General features: G+C 38.4%; 1 protein-coding gene across 2 annotated transcripts in view; it reads left to right on the top strand.

Moving 5' to 3' along the window:
- Positions 1-16,328, top strand: part of grid2 (glutamate receptor, ionotropic, delta 2) — a 923,745-nt gene that overhangs the window by 725,481 nt on the left and 181,936 nt on the right. For both annotated transcript variants that reach the window (XM_041786464.1, XM_041786465.1), the window contains exon 11: positions 5,121-5,433. In XM_041786464.1, coding sequence (XP_041642398.1) covers positions 5,121-5,433 — 313 coding nt within the window. The remainder of the gene's footprint in view (positions 1-5,120; positions 5,434-16,328) is intronic.

Below are 16,328 nucleotides of genomic sequence, written 5' to 3'. Positions count from 1 at the left end.
TAGGGCTAACAATGAATCTACACTAGACATCATCTTGACTAAACCAAAGACAAGAAAATCAGGCAAATTTCTGATCAAAGCTATACGTTCAAATGAGCCAAAAGTGGCAGTCTCAACGTGGAAGTTTAATGTTGCAGTTGCTATTCTCCAGATTCTGTAGACAACGGTAGACAACAATGTAAAAATGTAAGAAAAATAGGGATTTGTCCGCAGTTAAAGTTACTTTGTCTTTTATGTATACTGATATGCGTGTGCAATGATGACTGTTTGGGACCTACTGATCCATGGGGTGTTTCCTAGATAGATATGAAATATATCAAATACCATGGCACTTGAAAACACATGGCAGGCTTATCTGTTGATGCATGTATGATTTATTCATGCATTGATGCTTACAAATCCCTTGATGGAGCAACCCCTGCTTACCAGATAGTCCAGGCAGATGACTTAGGTTGTGCTGATTTCCCACCTGATGACCCTGATGAAGGCTACATGCCAAAACGCATCAGTCTAATAAAGTTGTTCTTTAAACAACTTGTGTTGCTGGAGATTTCTGTTCTCTTCAAGACTCTCATCATCCTCCATGCGCCTTGGAAGTTGGTGAAGTTGTTCCAGATTTACCCACTTCAGATCTCTTCTGAGTTCCCACTTGACATGTGTCATTATCCAATCACCTGATAAACCACCTCCCAGTTAGCTGTCTATTTAAGCTGTAAGACTTCGGTCTCGCCCTCTGCTCTGCCTTGAATCAATACTGCACTCTCACTTTCAACTCCACCACCTCCCTAGCATCCACCTGTGAGCTCAACTTTCTCTAAGATACTCTCTCATCACTCTTCAAATTCTGCCTCTTAAAGGAGTGATGAGGTTGGAGCCTACATTCCTAACATGAAATATATTCTAATGCAGTAATAAACATTTCAGATCATTACAAACGTGAGCTGTTGAATCAAATATCTTCACAGAACACCACAAAGCAGCATATTTTCTCTTTTCTGCATAGGTCAAGAATTGTTTTCTGTTTATTTATCATATAATGAGAGCTTGTATTTCAGTGCCCTCTTTTCATTATTCTCCTTGTGTGTCAAGCTTGAGCCATTCTTTAAAAACTGAGATCACATCCTTGACCTTGTATCCTTGTTTTTGTGTGTGTTTAGCCTTTGTATTAACCCCAAAGCAACAGCTTACCAAATGACAGAGAACTGCTTTGAGAATGATGCATATTAATGTGTGCACAGACAAGCAGCCTGGTAATAAACTGAACACGCAAATAATTTTATTTTCTCCATCAGTCAGCAGCAAGGATTATCTCTTCAAAAACCCAATTATAACGGATAATTATAACCCAGAGTGCTCTCTGCAAGTTTCCATGTTGACTGACCAACACATTCTGCATCTCTACTCACACACACACATATTTGCATGCATATCATTGTGTTGTCTCAGCCAACAGGCATCCTGCAGGGTTTCTCCTCATATTCTTCATATGCAGTGTAAGTGACAATTTCTGCACATTTAAGCATTTTGTTTCCTCATTCATCTGTGAAATTAGCAGATTTGTTTCGCCGACAGTGGATTCAAATTTTGTTTGCACAGTGTGTTTGTGTACAAGTGGGTATGGATGTGGCCTGTAATTGTTCAGCCTGTGTAGTTGCTGTAGGGCTTAGCGTTCATCAGTTGTGTCAGTCGTTTGCAGCAACAAAGCAAATCTCATTATGGTACAAGTTCATAGTACGTGCAATCACTGGCACTGGTATAGATTTCAAACACATGTGCTCACTCACTGCAGCGTCTTAAATCCTTGTTGTGGTACCAGCAGCTGTCTGGAGCTGCTAGCCATGCACAGGGGACTGAAAACATTTTAATTAGCCATCATTGTTTCTGCATTTAAGCTGAGCTCAGCCTATTTTACTTCCAAGACATAACCACTGAGCCATCCCCCCCTCAACTTAAAGTCTTTACAGGAAAATAATTAAATCAGTCATTAGATGTCCTTTAAAATACCAAGAAAGAAAATGAGATAGGCTTTAAATGCCAGTGGAGCTAAAAAAAAAAGTAGATCAATGAACTAATGAAGGGATGTTTCAGAAGTCATACATCACAACATGCCTAATCAATGGTGGGCTTATAGCACAGTACTGGCGTAGTTATGTAGAGAGGCAACAAAAGAGCCATATGTATATAATTACAGCACCCACACATGCCTGCTTATCCATATGCTACCCATTTTTCTAGGGGTCAATTTATTTTTTATCTCCAGTTTCCAAATAGTACCAAGGCATCACACAATAATCACAATCCTCAGAGGACCACAGTGACTTTTTGTATATATTATCTGCTTTCAAGAGATGCCTGTTGAATTGAAAGGTTTAAAAATCATTCATTTCTATTACTTAATTTCTTATTTTTTTAAGTGTGTACACTGTCAGCAGCTCACCAATATCAACCTCAACTTTAACGTTATTATCAGTTTTCAGGAAAGGCACAACTATCCTCTGTCGCCTGGTAAATTATAGACAGGTGCATCTAAAATATACATCATGTGAAAGTCCATTTTTTCCCATGATTATAACTCCCATATATTCTAGATTCATCTCATACAAAGAAAGGCATTTCAAGACTTTTTTGGTTGTTTTAATCTTGATGATCATGGCTTACTGCTCATGGAAATTTAAAAAGTCAGAATATTAGAATTATATGATAAAGCCCAATTTGCTAAGACTTCTTAGCCTGCATTCTCTCACTCTGGTTAAGTCCACACCACTGCAGTCATGGGGAAGACTGCTGACTTGAAAAATGTCAGGAAGACAATCACTGACATTATTTACAAGGAGGGTAAGCCACAGAAGGTCACTGCTGAAAGGGCAGGCTGTTTTCAGAGGGCACATTCAAGAACTAAGGCCTTGAGATGAAATAATACATTTCAGTTCTGAAAAAGTTTTCCGTAAACACAGGATTGTTTCAGGAAATGTATATATGCTAAGCCTGTAAGTGATGCTGTAATGCTGCCACAGAAATGCACCAAAAGAGGAAAGGAGATAATGGAAAACTACCTAAAACTTTTTTTCTGGTTGTTCTCCACAGTGGATTTAAGAACATCCAGTGTATGCTGTTCTCAGTGGTGGTAAAGGAACATCAGATTTTCCTGTAAAAGCCATAACTAAGCACGAACACCACCTGTAATCCACCATTGTTGTTTTGTTTTGACCTGTGCATGCTGCTTAAGTGGGCTATGCTATGTATGACATAATCATTTCAAGAAAGATGCGGTTGGCTGTCCACATGGAGATGAAACGGTAAGCGTTTATAGATTTGTTCACTCTGGGACCCAGTTTCAAAAAATAGCATTCACGGCCTCCCAGAATGCCGTTTCCGTGTGGATGAAACGCCGACACGACAAAAACTTTTGCGTATACTCCCGAATTTGTCTCCGTATGAACGGGGCCTTAGTGGAGCTGACTGAGGCTGAAGTTAGGGCTCAGTGTTGCTTTCTTAGTGGCGGGCTTACCCTGAACCACAGACACCATTATCAGTGTCTCACCTGGGCTAAGGAGAAAATGATCTTGACTGTTGCTCACTGGTCCAAAGTCCTGTTTTCAAATGAAAGTAAATTTTGAATTTCATTAGGTAATCAAGGTCTCATAGTTTGGAGGAAGATAGGAGAGAAACAGAATCCCTAAGTGCTTAAGGCCCAGTGATTTCAGTTTCCACAGTCAGTGATGGTTTGAGGTGCCATATCATCAGCTGCTGTTGGTCCACTGTGCTTTCTGAAGTCCTGAGTCTTTTTAGAGCATTTAGATTAGCTTTATGGAGACACTGATTTCATTTTCCAGCAGAATTTGGCCCCTGCCCACAGTGAAGCCAAAACTACCAGAAACTGGTTTGCTGACCATGGTTTTACTGTGCTTGATTGGCCAGCCAACTGGCCTGACCTGAACCCCATAGAGTATCTCTGGGGAATTGCTAAGAGGAAGATGAGAGACACCAGACTCAACAATACAGATGAGATGAAGGCTGCTATCAAAAACATCTATACCACCAAGAAAAGCTTTAAGTACTTTGAGTTTCTTTTCATAAAAACAGCCCAATTCTGGTTAAAGTGCTATTAGCTGCATCCATGCTAATCTCTTCACCGGCCATCATTGTTTACAGACTTCCTGTTCAACTAAACCCTGCCTGTAGCTACCGCCTCTTTCTCTTCAAATGACGCTGATTGGTCAGTCTCTGACTGGAGATAAGCGTGTTGGCTTAAAGCTCTGCAAGACAGATCCACCTGATGACAGACACTGGACCTTGCCAGTCCATTGCAAAGACCACATTTTGAGCGAAAGTTTTAGCCAAATTAGCAAACATTGTTCCTAGTGAAATTTTGCAGGTTAACAAAGCATAGTGTTAGTTCATACAGATACAGAAGTCATGCCCAGCTGCAATCAGCTGATTGCCAGCTTGTTTAAATTTTGTCTCCTAGCTCTGGCAATCAGTCAAAGCTCATTCTCTCAACTTGGTGGGCCATTTAAATATGGAGTCCTTCTCACGAAATACTGCTTCACAAATGTCGATCACACTGTGATGCCGCCGGCAGAGCTTCACCTCCAGCCCTTCATTTCCCTCCTTTCTAGCCTAAAGCTCTCTTTTTACCCTCATGTTGACTTTTGTGCTGCTAGGGAGTGGATTGCTGCCAAAGTAAATTTCTTATCATCATATTTGAAATGCACTGTCATTCATGTATCTATCTGTTAGAGGGTTTCCTGCACTGTACTCCCTGGAAAGTCAGAGCATGCTGCTTGGCTAATCCAGGGGGGGCATTTCCTGGGCACTGCCAAAAAAAAAAATGTACATCCACTTTGCTGTAAATGGTTGAATCACGATGAGACTGAATTAAAACAATACCTGTGATGATCCAAAGTTGTGCTAACAGAAACAAAAATAAATCTTTATATACCAGCTGGACAGATGTTAGCAGCTGGTGGTAGAGTTTATTTGGATTAAAATATATGATTTAAGATTGTTGTACTTACCTGTCTCTCGGCACTGAGGTCTACATTTTCAACTGTTCCCCTCCTACACATTTTTACCGTGTGTATACTTCATCGTCCTCTCTTGCCCTCTGCCTCCTGCAGCGAGCCGACGTGGGACTTTCTGCCCTGACCATCACGCCTGAGCGAGAGAGCGTCGTGGACTTCACCACACGCTACATGGATTATTCTGTAGGCGTTCTGCTGCGCAAGGCTGAGCGCACCGTGGACATGTTCGCCTGCCTGGCACCCTTCGACCTGTCGCTGTGGGCGTGTATCGCGGGCACCGTGCTCCTCATTGGCATCCTGGTGTACTTACTCAACTGGCTCAACCCGCCCCGACTACCCATGGGCTCTGTGTCGTCCACTACTCTGTACAACTCCATGTGGTTCGTGTATGGCTCCTTTGTACAGCAAGGTAAGGAAGAGAAGCATTCATGTGGAGAAACACATTAAAAAAGCAAGCAGTGTTCACAACAGTACTCAGTGGTAGTATACCATTTTTCATTTAAATGCAACACATTAGTGGCTTTGTTTTCTGTCTCTTATGTGTTGGGCTTTTCTTCAGAGTTATTCCTGAATATTAATGAGAAACTGTCCTACACATTATCAGAGATATAATTCACTGAAGTCACTGACTATGTTCTTACCTTCCCAGTGGACACAGAATACTAGACTGTTTTTACCTTAATCAGAGTAGATTCTGTATAACAATCCAACCCAGAATCTCAAACTGAGGATTTAGGCTCCGGCTGTGTCGTGCATAGCACCCTGCTGTCCCAGAGGTCCTGCAAACATGTGATGTGGCAAAATCCACACACTGTCTTTGAACCTTAACACTTAGCAAAGAGCAAGTAAAAGGCTTTAAACATTTGTCCTGTGTGTCCCTGCTAAGACAGGTTGCAGAGCAGTAAAGTTAGGTTCTTAGAGAAACTTACCAGCCATTTATACAAATGTAGTACCAAATACATGCAGCAGTGGACAGTAACAAAGCAAACTTACATTCATTTTTTGAATATTTTGACTTTACTTGAGAATTTCTGTACCTATACACAATATGCAACATGTTGCAAGCATCTGAATTTGACGCCTGCAATGTGTTCCAAAAACACTGGGACAGGAGTATGTTTACCTCATCCTCTTTTCTCCTAATAACACTTTGTAAGTGTCTGAAGACGGTCATTGTGGAAGCTTTGAAAGTGGACATTTTTCAACTCTATCTTGATGTGCATCTTGAGTTGCTCATCTGTGTGTTTTCCATAGTTTGCACTTCATAATGTGACATATAAATTAAATAAGAGATCAGACTGCTTACATGCCAGTCTAGTACCTGCACTCTTTTTATGTGAAGCCATGCTGTTGTGACTCGTGCAGAATGTGCCCTGGTATTGTCTTGCTGAAATAAGCAGGGAGGTCCCTGAGAAAGAGGTCATCTTGATGGAAGTATACAGTATCTATAAAAAGTATTCACCCCCTTGGATGTTTTACTCTTTACTGATTTTTTAAATCAACCATGATCAGTTTAATTTACTCTTTTGACAAAAAATGTCAAGTGAAACTCACATGGAGTCTCCCACATGACTTTTGGCAAACGCTTGTCGACATTTGATTGTGTGAGTTAGACAGACATTTACACAAATGTGGACTCATCAGGCTACAGAAAACCTTTGTTAACTCACACTGGTTTTCAAAGGTTTTCCCAAGCCCAAGTTGTAATATCCACCACAGAATGATGCTAGGTTTCAATTCAATGCCATCTGAGCGATTTCCATTGACCTGGGCATTCAGTGGTGGTTTTTCGGCCTTGTTTCTGAAGTGCAGAGATTTCTCAGGATTCTCATAATCTTTGGGTATCAGAAATGTTGTTCACAAAATGTTTGTCTGATGGACATGCAGTTTTCTTTTTTTTTAATATAAAGTGGAGAACGTCATATCATTTATGCTAAATCATGATATTCTCACCTGCTACCAAAGAATCTTACTAGGGGTGCACCGATCGATTAGCTGGCCGATCGATTGGCGCCTATTTCCTTAATTTTGGGGGATCGGTGATCGGCGGATCCTTACATATGAAACCAATCTTGTCCACCAATCTTATCTACCTCTACCTACTAAAATTTGAAAAATGAAAGACAAAAGGAACTGATATAGTTTAGTAGTTTGGACAGCAATGCTCTAAACTTTTCATTTATATTTGAGAGAACTACCTCATGTGAGGTTAGAAGAACAAGTTTGTATTGTTTCACAGGTATATTTCAATGGTTTTCAATAAAATAAGATTGGAACATTGAAGGTGTATGCTGTCAGTTATAAAAAAAAAAAAAATCGGTATCGACCAAAATCGGAATCGGCAGGTCAGGCTTTTTAAAGATTGGTGATCGGTGATCGGCCAGAAAATTGCAATCGGTGCACCCCTAAATCTACCTGATAAACTTTATCTGTTGAACATCAAATATATTGTCTTCAAGCTGTATTCAGTTACATTTTTAAGTTTTAAAAAGATTTGCAAGTAACTGTGTTGTGTTTTCATACACATTTTATAGTGACGTCCCAGCTTTTTTCTTTTAATACAGAATTTACTGCAGCTGTAACAAACTAGAAAGGTTTATGAACCCTGAAATATGAGAGGGCAGGGAAGCATTGAGGGGAAATATGATTGCTAAAGATACCCAGCATCTGAAATGTGATATTGTCCTCTGAGTAACATAAGTGTGGAGTGACCTTTCGTTTTGGAGCAGAATAGGCAAATGAAAAGAAATGGGAGCAGAGGATTTTATTCCACATGGACTGAGCGGAGGATAATGACCTGATCCTAGTTATCTACCCAAAGATTGTCCAGAATCCGTGGGGCTGTGCTCCGGTCTGGAGATCAGACAATTGACACCCAGAGAAGGCTTTAGACTTCATCAGTGCAGGAACGGAGCCATGACGAGGAGAGGAAAGGGCAAAAGGAGGAGGGAATAAAAAAGATCACATTAAAGTGTTTGGGCATTATTTCTGGATACCACAGCCGTTTGTGTTTCATTTAGCATTCACCAAATGTGGTCAGATCCATGCTCATTGTTGTTGTTTGTGTCTGTGTGGATGTGCATGTGTCTTGAAGCATAATAAATAAATATCTGCTATCTTCCACTGAGCACAGCCTGCTCTTGCTATCATGCTCCAGGACTCGTAATAGTTAATGTTTTAAGCTACATTAATTATGCAAATTTAGAGGGGAATGATTATTTTTGTTGGTTTTTTGTGTTTCTAAAGCTGCCTTTGAAACATTTCAGACCCTGAATAAGCTGCTGATGAGCATTCCTCCGTTTGGTAAATAATCCTCCATCTTGTGCTGCAGCTAATGGTGGTAATGATGATGATGATACATGCTAATTGCTGTTTGATATTCACAATCGTTTCTCTTTTAAGCTGTAATTAACATTTTAGTCATGGCATCATTAGGGAGAAAAAGAGAGCAGAGAATGTATCTAATTCATCATGACTGGGTTCCTTCTTTGTGCGTACGTGTCTTCATGTGTCTTTGCTGGGTGTATGTATACTGAATAGTGTGACAGAGTCACTTCTAGCGTGGCTTCACTGCATCCCGTCAGTTAAAAAAAAAAAAAAAAAAAAAAAGGAGTTAAGACCCTGCATGCACATGCGAGGACATTACTTTCTGGCTTTCCTACAAAATAGTCATAATTTACAAAACAGTCTGAAATGTCCTGTGAAGTATAAGTAATTCTCTTTAAATACTAGGGGAATTTTAAAAGATTTGGGGAGATATTTTTTGGAAATTTTCAAGTATTTCAGTGGAAATATAAAAATATCTTTGTGTATTTTCAATAGTTTCATTGGAAGTTTCCTGCACTGAAATTTTTGAGTATTTTCAGGGAAATTTGGGACATTTTTATGTAAATCAGGGAAATGTATTTGTAATTTTTAGGTATTTTATTTCAATTTGGGGGGGATTTTTATTTAATTGGGAAACTTGGAAAGTATATATTTTATTTTTTAGGGAATTGGGAGGCAATGTGCCCTATAAAATTCCTAAAATCTCGTGGAAATGTTAGGATGGGGGATTTTTTTTTTTTTTTTTTTTTTTTTAATTTACTTGGAAGCTTGTGGAAAATTTTTGTACATTTTGGGGAATTTGATTTGAGACATAAGTGGGAATTTACTTTGAATTTAGGGGAATTTCCTTTGAAATTTTAGGAGAAATTTGCTTTGAGATTTTGGGGATTTGTTCAAAAATTTTGAAGAATTGTACCTTGAAAATCATAGAAGTTTTGAGTTATTTTGTATATTTTATATCTTCATTAGATGTTTTTGGCTCTAAAATTTGTGTGTATTTTCATAAAAATGTAGAAAATGTAAAGGATGTTGTGGGGAGTTTGTTTGGCACTTTTCACGCATTTTCTTTTACATTTGGGATATTTATATATATATATTTTTTATGTTAGAATCCTATTTTCTGCGTTGAAATCTTTAGGTATCCTCAAAGGATATTTTGGAGGGAATTGGTTGGCAGGGTGTTGTTTGAGTTTTCTTGAATTTTCTGGAAATGTCAGGGAATTTCGTTGGAAGTTTGGGATTATTGTCATTTTTATTGAACCTTGAAAAATGTTTTTTATATATTTTGGGGAATTTGCTTTGAATTTAGGAGAATTTCCCTTTGATACTTTAGGAGAAAATTGCTTTGAGATTTTGGGGAATTTGTTTTAAAATTTTCAAGATTCTTTTTAAAAATTTGTATGTGTTTTTATGGAAAATCTGGGATAATTAATAATTGTATATTTAACAGAATTTTATTAGAAGGATTTTGCTCTGAAATTTGTGTGTATTTTCATAGAAATGTGGAAAATTTAGTGGATGTTGGAGGGAGTTTATTTGGAAATTTTTAGGCATTATTGTGTAAATCTGAGAAACAAATATGTTTTTTTTTTAGGAATTATGTTTGAATCCTTTTTTTTTGGCATTGAAATCTTTAGGTATTCTAAAGGACACTTGGAATATTTTTTTATTTTATTTCTAGGAATTTGGAGGGACTTGGTTGGCATGGTGTCCTTTGAGATTTCTCTAATTTTATGGAAATGGGAATATTTCCATTTTCATTAAATCTTGGAGAATATTTTTGTATATTTTAGGGAATTGAATTGAATTTAGGGGTATTTCTGTGAAATTTAAAGGAGAAATTTGATTTGAAATTTTGGCAGATTTGCTTTAAAATTTTCGTAGATAGAGTGATTTGGCTTTAAACAGGAGCATTTCTCTAAATAAATAACCTAATTAGTAATCTTTTTAAGAGCAAAAATGAAACGTCTATTGTACGACCCTGTTTTTATAAACTTAATGTTGTGGGTTGGTCCTTTAAACTTAGCTTTTAGGCAGGTAATTTTGGACTCTCTAGTGCCATGCCAGGACCTCCCAAAAAGAAAAATAAGGAGGGAGCTGGCTTGCTTATTTCACCTCAAGAAAAGCTTGGGGACCCACTTTTATCCACTCAGCGTCAAAATCCAATGCAAGCCAGGAAAAAATAGATGCATTATAGCCAAAAAGGTTAGCACCAACACTGTGGATCTGATGCAGATATGTGTTAAAGTTGTCGATTCACTGGGTCACAGGGCCTGTTAGGGTCCCAGACATTTATTTGGGCAGGGCTACCCCTGCCATGAAGAGCTGATGAAATACATCTGTGAATACATGAGGAGGAGTTCCTGAAAATCAGAGGTAATTTGAAAAAGATGTTTTAAAAATCTGAAGAAGTAATTGGTAAGAACTTAAAACACTCCCACACCTAACATCCGGTGTTCATGCAGCAGCTCTATTGCTCCTGTAACACCTCTTTAATGTCCCAAACTTTTCACTTCACCTCAGGGAAAATTCATTCAAATGCAAAGACACACACAGAGCCACAGCAGGAAGAAGCTGCAGACAAGTGATGAGAGCAAAAAGTCAAACATGATGCTGAAATTTTGCTTTTGGCTGAGTCACTTTGACTGCGAGGGAAAGCGAGGGTGAAAGGAGAGAGAGGGAGGTGCGGAGGGATTACTGTGATTTCTCTCAACTCTTATCTTTTCTTGTCCTCCACCTGTCTCTCCCTTTCCTTCCTATCCACTTCTCCTTTCTTGTACTTTCATTTTTTCTCCCTTTCAACTCTTGTTGTGCGACCTTTTGTCCCTGCTCTCCACCATCTTTCTCTCTTCCTCCACTCATCCCATCTTCTCTCCTTTTTTTATATGCTCCTCTTGTTACTTCAATTCCTGCTGTCATTCTCAAACCTGTATACTTCCTTTTTTGTGGCTTGTCATGCCAGTCAGGATACCAAAAAAGTTGACTTTTCGACTTAACCAGTGGGTCTCTCAGACCAGTGCTTGTTTTTGTTGGCGGTACGAGAGCAAATAGAGGAAGAGACGCAAGAAGGAAACAAAAGAGGCAATGGGGATAGTGGGGAAGATGCCTGCACTCTCTAGACTTTATCTAATTGGTCTCTGGGAGAGAGAGTGAGAAATGGAAGGGGTAAAAGCACTGCGATGGACAAAATCGTCCTGTTTGTTGACCATTCCTGAGGAATAAAAAGACAAACAGCTTTATGAGAACACGTTTTGTTACTTGTCAGTAAAGGCCTGTGGCAACTAGTGTCATCTGTTGTGCTGGCAGTGCCTATTTTCAACGAAAAACCCCAATGCAATTCATGTTTTCAATGCTCACTGTCCAAAATTGCCCTCAGTATCAGCTATTTCTTGCTGGAAGTCTGGCATTTTAAAACAGTTCAACTTTTGGGAACACTCACAGACTGACTGACCAATCAAAGTTAAGACATCTGATAGTAGCGTTGGCATAGCTCTCATGTGACATCATGCGCCTAGCACATACGAAAGGTTGCTGCATGCTAGGGAGAAATCACCTGTATCCATTCTTACATTTTTCTGTTTTCTAAATGACAAACTAATGAGGAGGCACACTTTGGTTGTTCTTCTGCAGAATCCCATCAGAGAAAGACACTTTAGGAGGAGGAGATCATGGATTAATGCTGTTTGAGGCTCTGCTGTCCCTTTAGGGAACAAAAGGATAAACTTCTCCTGATCCTGCCGAAAATATTGTCTCAACGAGAACAAAATAAGGCTGCCTTTAACTAATATTACTGCTACATGAGCACTGACTGAAAGTGACAGCTGGCAGTGATCCTTATACTGATGTAAGTCTCATGAGCCGGTTAATGTTAGCCAATTAGCACTCCTCTATTCCTTGATGATTAAGCTAAACTGAAAATACATCAGTATTAAATTATTTCCTACCATTCTCAACCAGGATTTTTGATGTTTTTGTTGTTCAGTGCATTTGCACCATGAGTGAAGTTATCAGGTGTGTTAGGGGCCCCACCTGTGACTTTAGGTGCTCCTAAATGACACATAGTGCATATACACAGCCAAATTGCCAGTGATAAATTAACACTGAGGGCTAAATCTTACACTAAAAAGTGTTTATATATGTCCACTATTTTGAGTGTTAATTTAGCACTGTTCAGAGTGTTATTTTTAAAGTTATTCCAACACTGTACACAGAAAAATCATCAGTGTCATTTCAATCCATAGTGTTAAATTTCACACTTTTTCTGAGTTTGCATAATTCTATATTTTAAGCTACTTATTTCTATTGTTCACTCAGTTCACAACTTCTCATACTTAAGAAAGATTGACATCTTGCATTGAACAACTGTGGCAAAGTGTTTCACAGCAACAACAGAGTAAAAAAGACAGATGCAGAGCTAAAAAACTCTGAGTTAAAAATCTTCACACCTCCTTTATTTTAGACCATGACCTACCACAGGCAGGAAGAAACCAAACTAGTGGATAACTACACTCATGGTGCAGAGGTGTTCAACATCATAAACAGTAGTTCACGGTGCACTGTTCACTGGCAACATCTAAACACAACTAAACACATCTATAAATACATACAAAAAAATCTAAAACACATCAAAACACTCTGCCCAAGGGCATACATGGAAGACTCCACCCCCAACTCCTCAGTATCTACACAGTACTTAAAGAAAACATTAAATGAAATACTTCTTTCTTTTATTTGAGTAGATTTACAGACCAGTACTTTTAGTTGAGTACAATAATTCTGTACTTTGGGTCGTGCAGATGGCCTAGCGGTCTACAGCACCACCCATGTACGCACGGGGCCCAGGTTCGAATCCAGCCTGTGGCCCATGTCTCTCCCCACTCTATCCCATTTCCAGCTCTATCCACTGTCCTCCTCCCATCAAATAAAGGCATGGAAAGCCCAAAAATACTTTTTCCACCTCAGAAAATGATGAGGTGGTCAATTTAAACATGACTTCCCTCTGACTGATTCCTGCTACATTCTTGATTCCACGCTCTGCTGCTAGCAAAGCTTTACTGCTCCTCGCCTTCTCCCTTCTAGCCTAGAAGTTTGAGTACACCCTTATGGAGGTTTCTAGCTCTGGACTCTCTATATGGCTAAACCATGCTGCCTTGGCCAGGGAGAATCTTTAGAGCAGAGCCTTCATTGCAAAGCAAAGCTGTGCATGCATTTTGCTATAAATGGTTGAATCTATGATGAGTGTGCCTCACTGTTTAAGGGCCATTGAGAGGTGCTCTGAAACTGAGGTTGTGAGCATTTCCACACAAAAAGCACCATTAGTGGACACAGGACCTAATTCAGTATCCCCTCCAACAAAAAAAAAACACCTCAACAAACAACTTAAAAGGGGGGGAATATAATGCAAACTAAAAAAAAAAGCAGAGTTGATCACAGAAATAACATAATGATTTGCAGTAGAAAATGAGAATCACAAGCCAGCATGCATATATACCATCCTTGGCTCAGAATCTGAAACACTGGTGCTGCCAAACACTGATATGTTACCTTTAATCTTTGGAAAACAGGCAAAAAGGAGATTGAACATAAATTCATACCATGCCAACTTTGCAATCAAGCACCAGGTAAAGGGTGTAAAAGTAGATATACAGCACACTCCATCAGACCAAGGCCAGACAGCACATCAGCCAACATGACAAGAAGTTGTGCATACTTTAAAGTGTGATAAAACCCACTGAAGGTCATGTTGGCTCTGGTACAATAGATGAAAAGTAAGCTGTTGAAAATCAAAATCTGCACTGGCAGCACATAGGTTTCTGTGTTACATAAAAGCATAGGTGGTTTTATCATAAGGCAAAGGCAGGCAACTGCCTAGGGCATTGTGCACCAGAGGGCCTCAAGATAAAGTCATTAGAAGTGAGCATCCAATATGAGGTATTAGTCTGGAATTATTTCAGTAATGAAGATGAGTATTAAGAGAGTAAATGAGGTACTCAGGGTGCTTAAAATAGCATAAAAATAGGGTTTGATGGTCAAAGACATTTACTGGGAAGGACTTCAGGACCCCTATCAAGTTCAAGCTCCACAAAAGCCTCAAAATTAAAGCAAGATATCTATAAATGAATATCCTGTTGATAGAATAGTGAATTACTGTGTGGTAAAATCACAGACTATATAAAAAAATCTGATCTTTTCATGGTCACATATAGTTTTTTTTTATAAGGAACACTTCGTCTTGAGTCATGTTAAACTTTGGAGGTGTGTAGAGTTCCAAATGTTACTTATGTAAGAGGTGCAGAGGCTGACTTTACCATAGGCAAAAAGGTAGGATATTACCTGGGGTTCCAGACCACTAGAGGCTAGCTTAAGATGATAAAATGTAAATATCTGTTCAAATTACGGTACCTTTTCATACTTTTTCATTGAAAAAAACACAGAAAACAAGTCATTTAAATGCTATGAAAATATATTATAAGAATATGTATTTGGCAACTTTGTGATGGTAATTAAAAAATGACACAAAGAAAATAAACATCCAAAATTGAACAACGTTTTTTTTTTATTTATTTATTTGTGAATTGTCATTTGTTATCAAGATTTACATTTAAATTTAGTATAAAATAGCTCTGATGTCATTTGGTTATCAGATGTCATTTAGAGTTTTTTTTTATTTTATTATTATTATCATTATTTTTAATCTACCTGGACATGTCTATACATTGCCTAATAGTCATTTTAGTTAGTTTTACATCAAAATACAATAAGAACTTTCTTTGATAAATAAGAATTTATAAAGGGGGAAAGCAATGGATGTGGAGAGCCCCGGCCTGTGATCACCTGGGGCCCCAAAATTGCCAAATTCACCACTGAACAAATGATTGCTGACACTCGAGTATATGCTGTAATTGTTCTGTAGCTTTATGTAACAAGAGATGCGACAAAAAGTTTTGTTTTTGTTATGAATGAGTTAAGCAAATTTGGAAAGGGCTTACATTGGTCATAGTTTTGGGGCTCCAAATTACTAAAACCACATCTGTGTACAAATCAATTGGGATGCAACAATACATTGAACTTAAGAATCAATACAATGGTGATGCTGGGCTCATGAAACAGTTTATCACGATTTGATTTGGGATTTTAAAAGGAAATGACACTGTAGGCAAATTATGGTGAACTGCTTCTTTAATTTTAATGCTTCACTAGTAAAAATGCAACACTTTGTTCATTTTTCTGCATAAATTTCAGTGATCCTTCTTTTGTTCTGGGGCTGTATAGTTGGTGGTTGGTCAAATGGATAAAAAAATAACAATGAATTTCCTAGGGATGCAAGACAGTCTGGCTGTAGACTTCAGCTCTCATCCCTTGCAGACCACCATTGTAAGACACTGCCTCTGTCAGAACAGGAATACACAATTAAACTTCTGAAATAAAGTCGGACCAAACTCCCAATTAAGGTTAGGGTAAGGGTTAGGTAATGGTTAGGATACCAAAAGTTAAAAGCCTAAAACCTGATTAATAACAGTCTGCTGTCAGGGAAAAAAAGCTTGTCCTCCATGAAAACACTCTAACACAACTAATGTAGCTAAGGCTAAAGCTAATGAAGCTACGTAAGCTACAAAATCTACAGCTTGTAGATAATGTAGCTATGTAGCTAGGGCTAAAGCCAATAATGCTACATTTGCTAAAGCTAGATACACTTCAGAAAAAGTTCAGCAAAAAATGGCTCACTCTAGCTCTCTTGGCTTTAGCTAAAGCTAATGTAGCTACATTGGTTTCCACAGTAACATTAACCCTTTGAGACTTGTGGTGTGGTATATGAGGAGGAAAGAACTGTTTCATCCAAAGTTAAATAACCTTTGAAGCATGAATCATAGTCACTTATTTTTCACTGGTCATTCAGTGATACATTTTACCAATTGATAGAAAATGTCAAGATAAAAATAGTACAAAAAAATATGATTTTTCTCAGTTTTATAACCC

The sequence above is a fragment of the Cheilinus undulatus genome, linkage group 5 (assembly GCF_018320785.1).
Source record: "Cheilinus undulatus linkage group 5, ASM1832078v1, whole genome shotgun sequence".
Classification (NCBI taxonomy): domain Eukaryota; kingdom Metazoa; phylum Chordata; class Actinopteri; order Labriformes; family Labridae; genus Cheilinus; species Cheilinus undulatus.
This window is presented reverse-complemented; position numbering and strand designations above follow the sequence as displayed.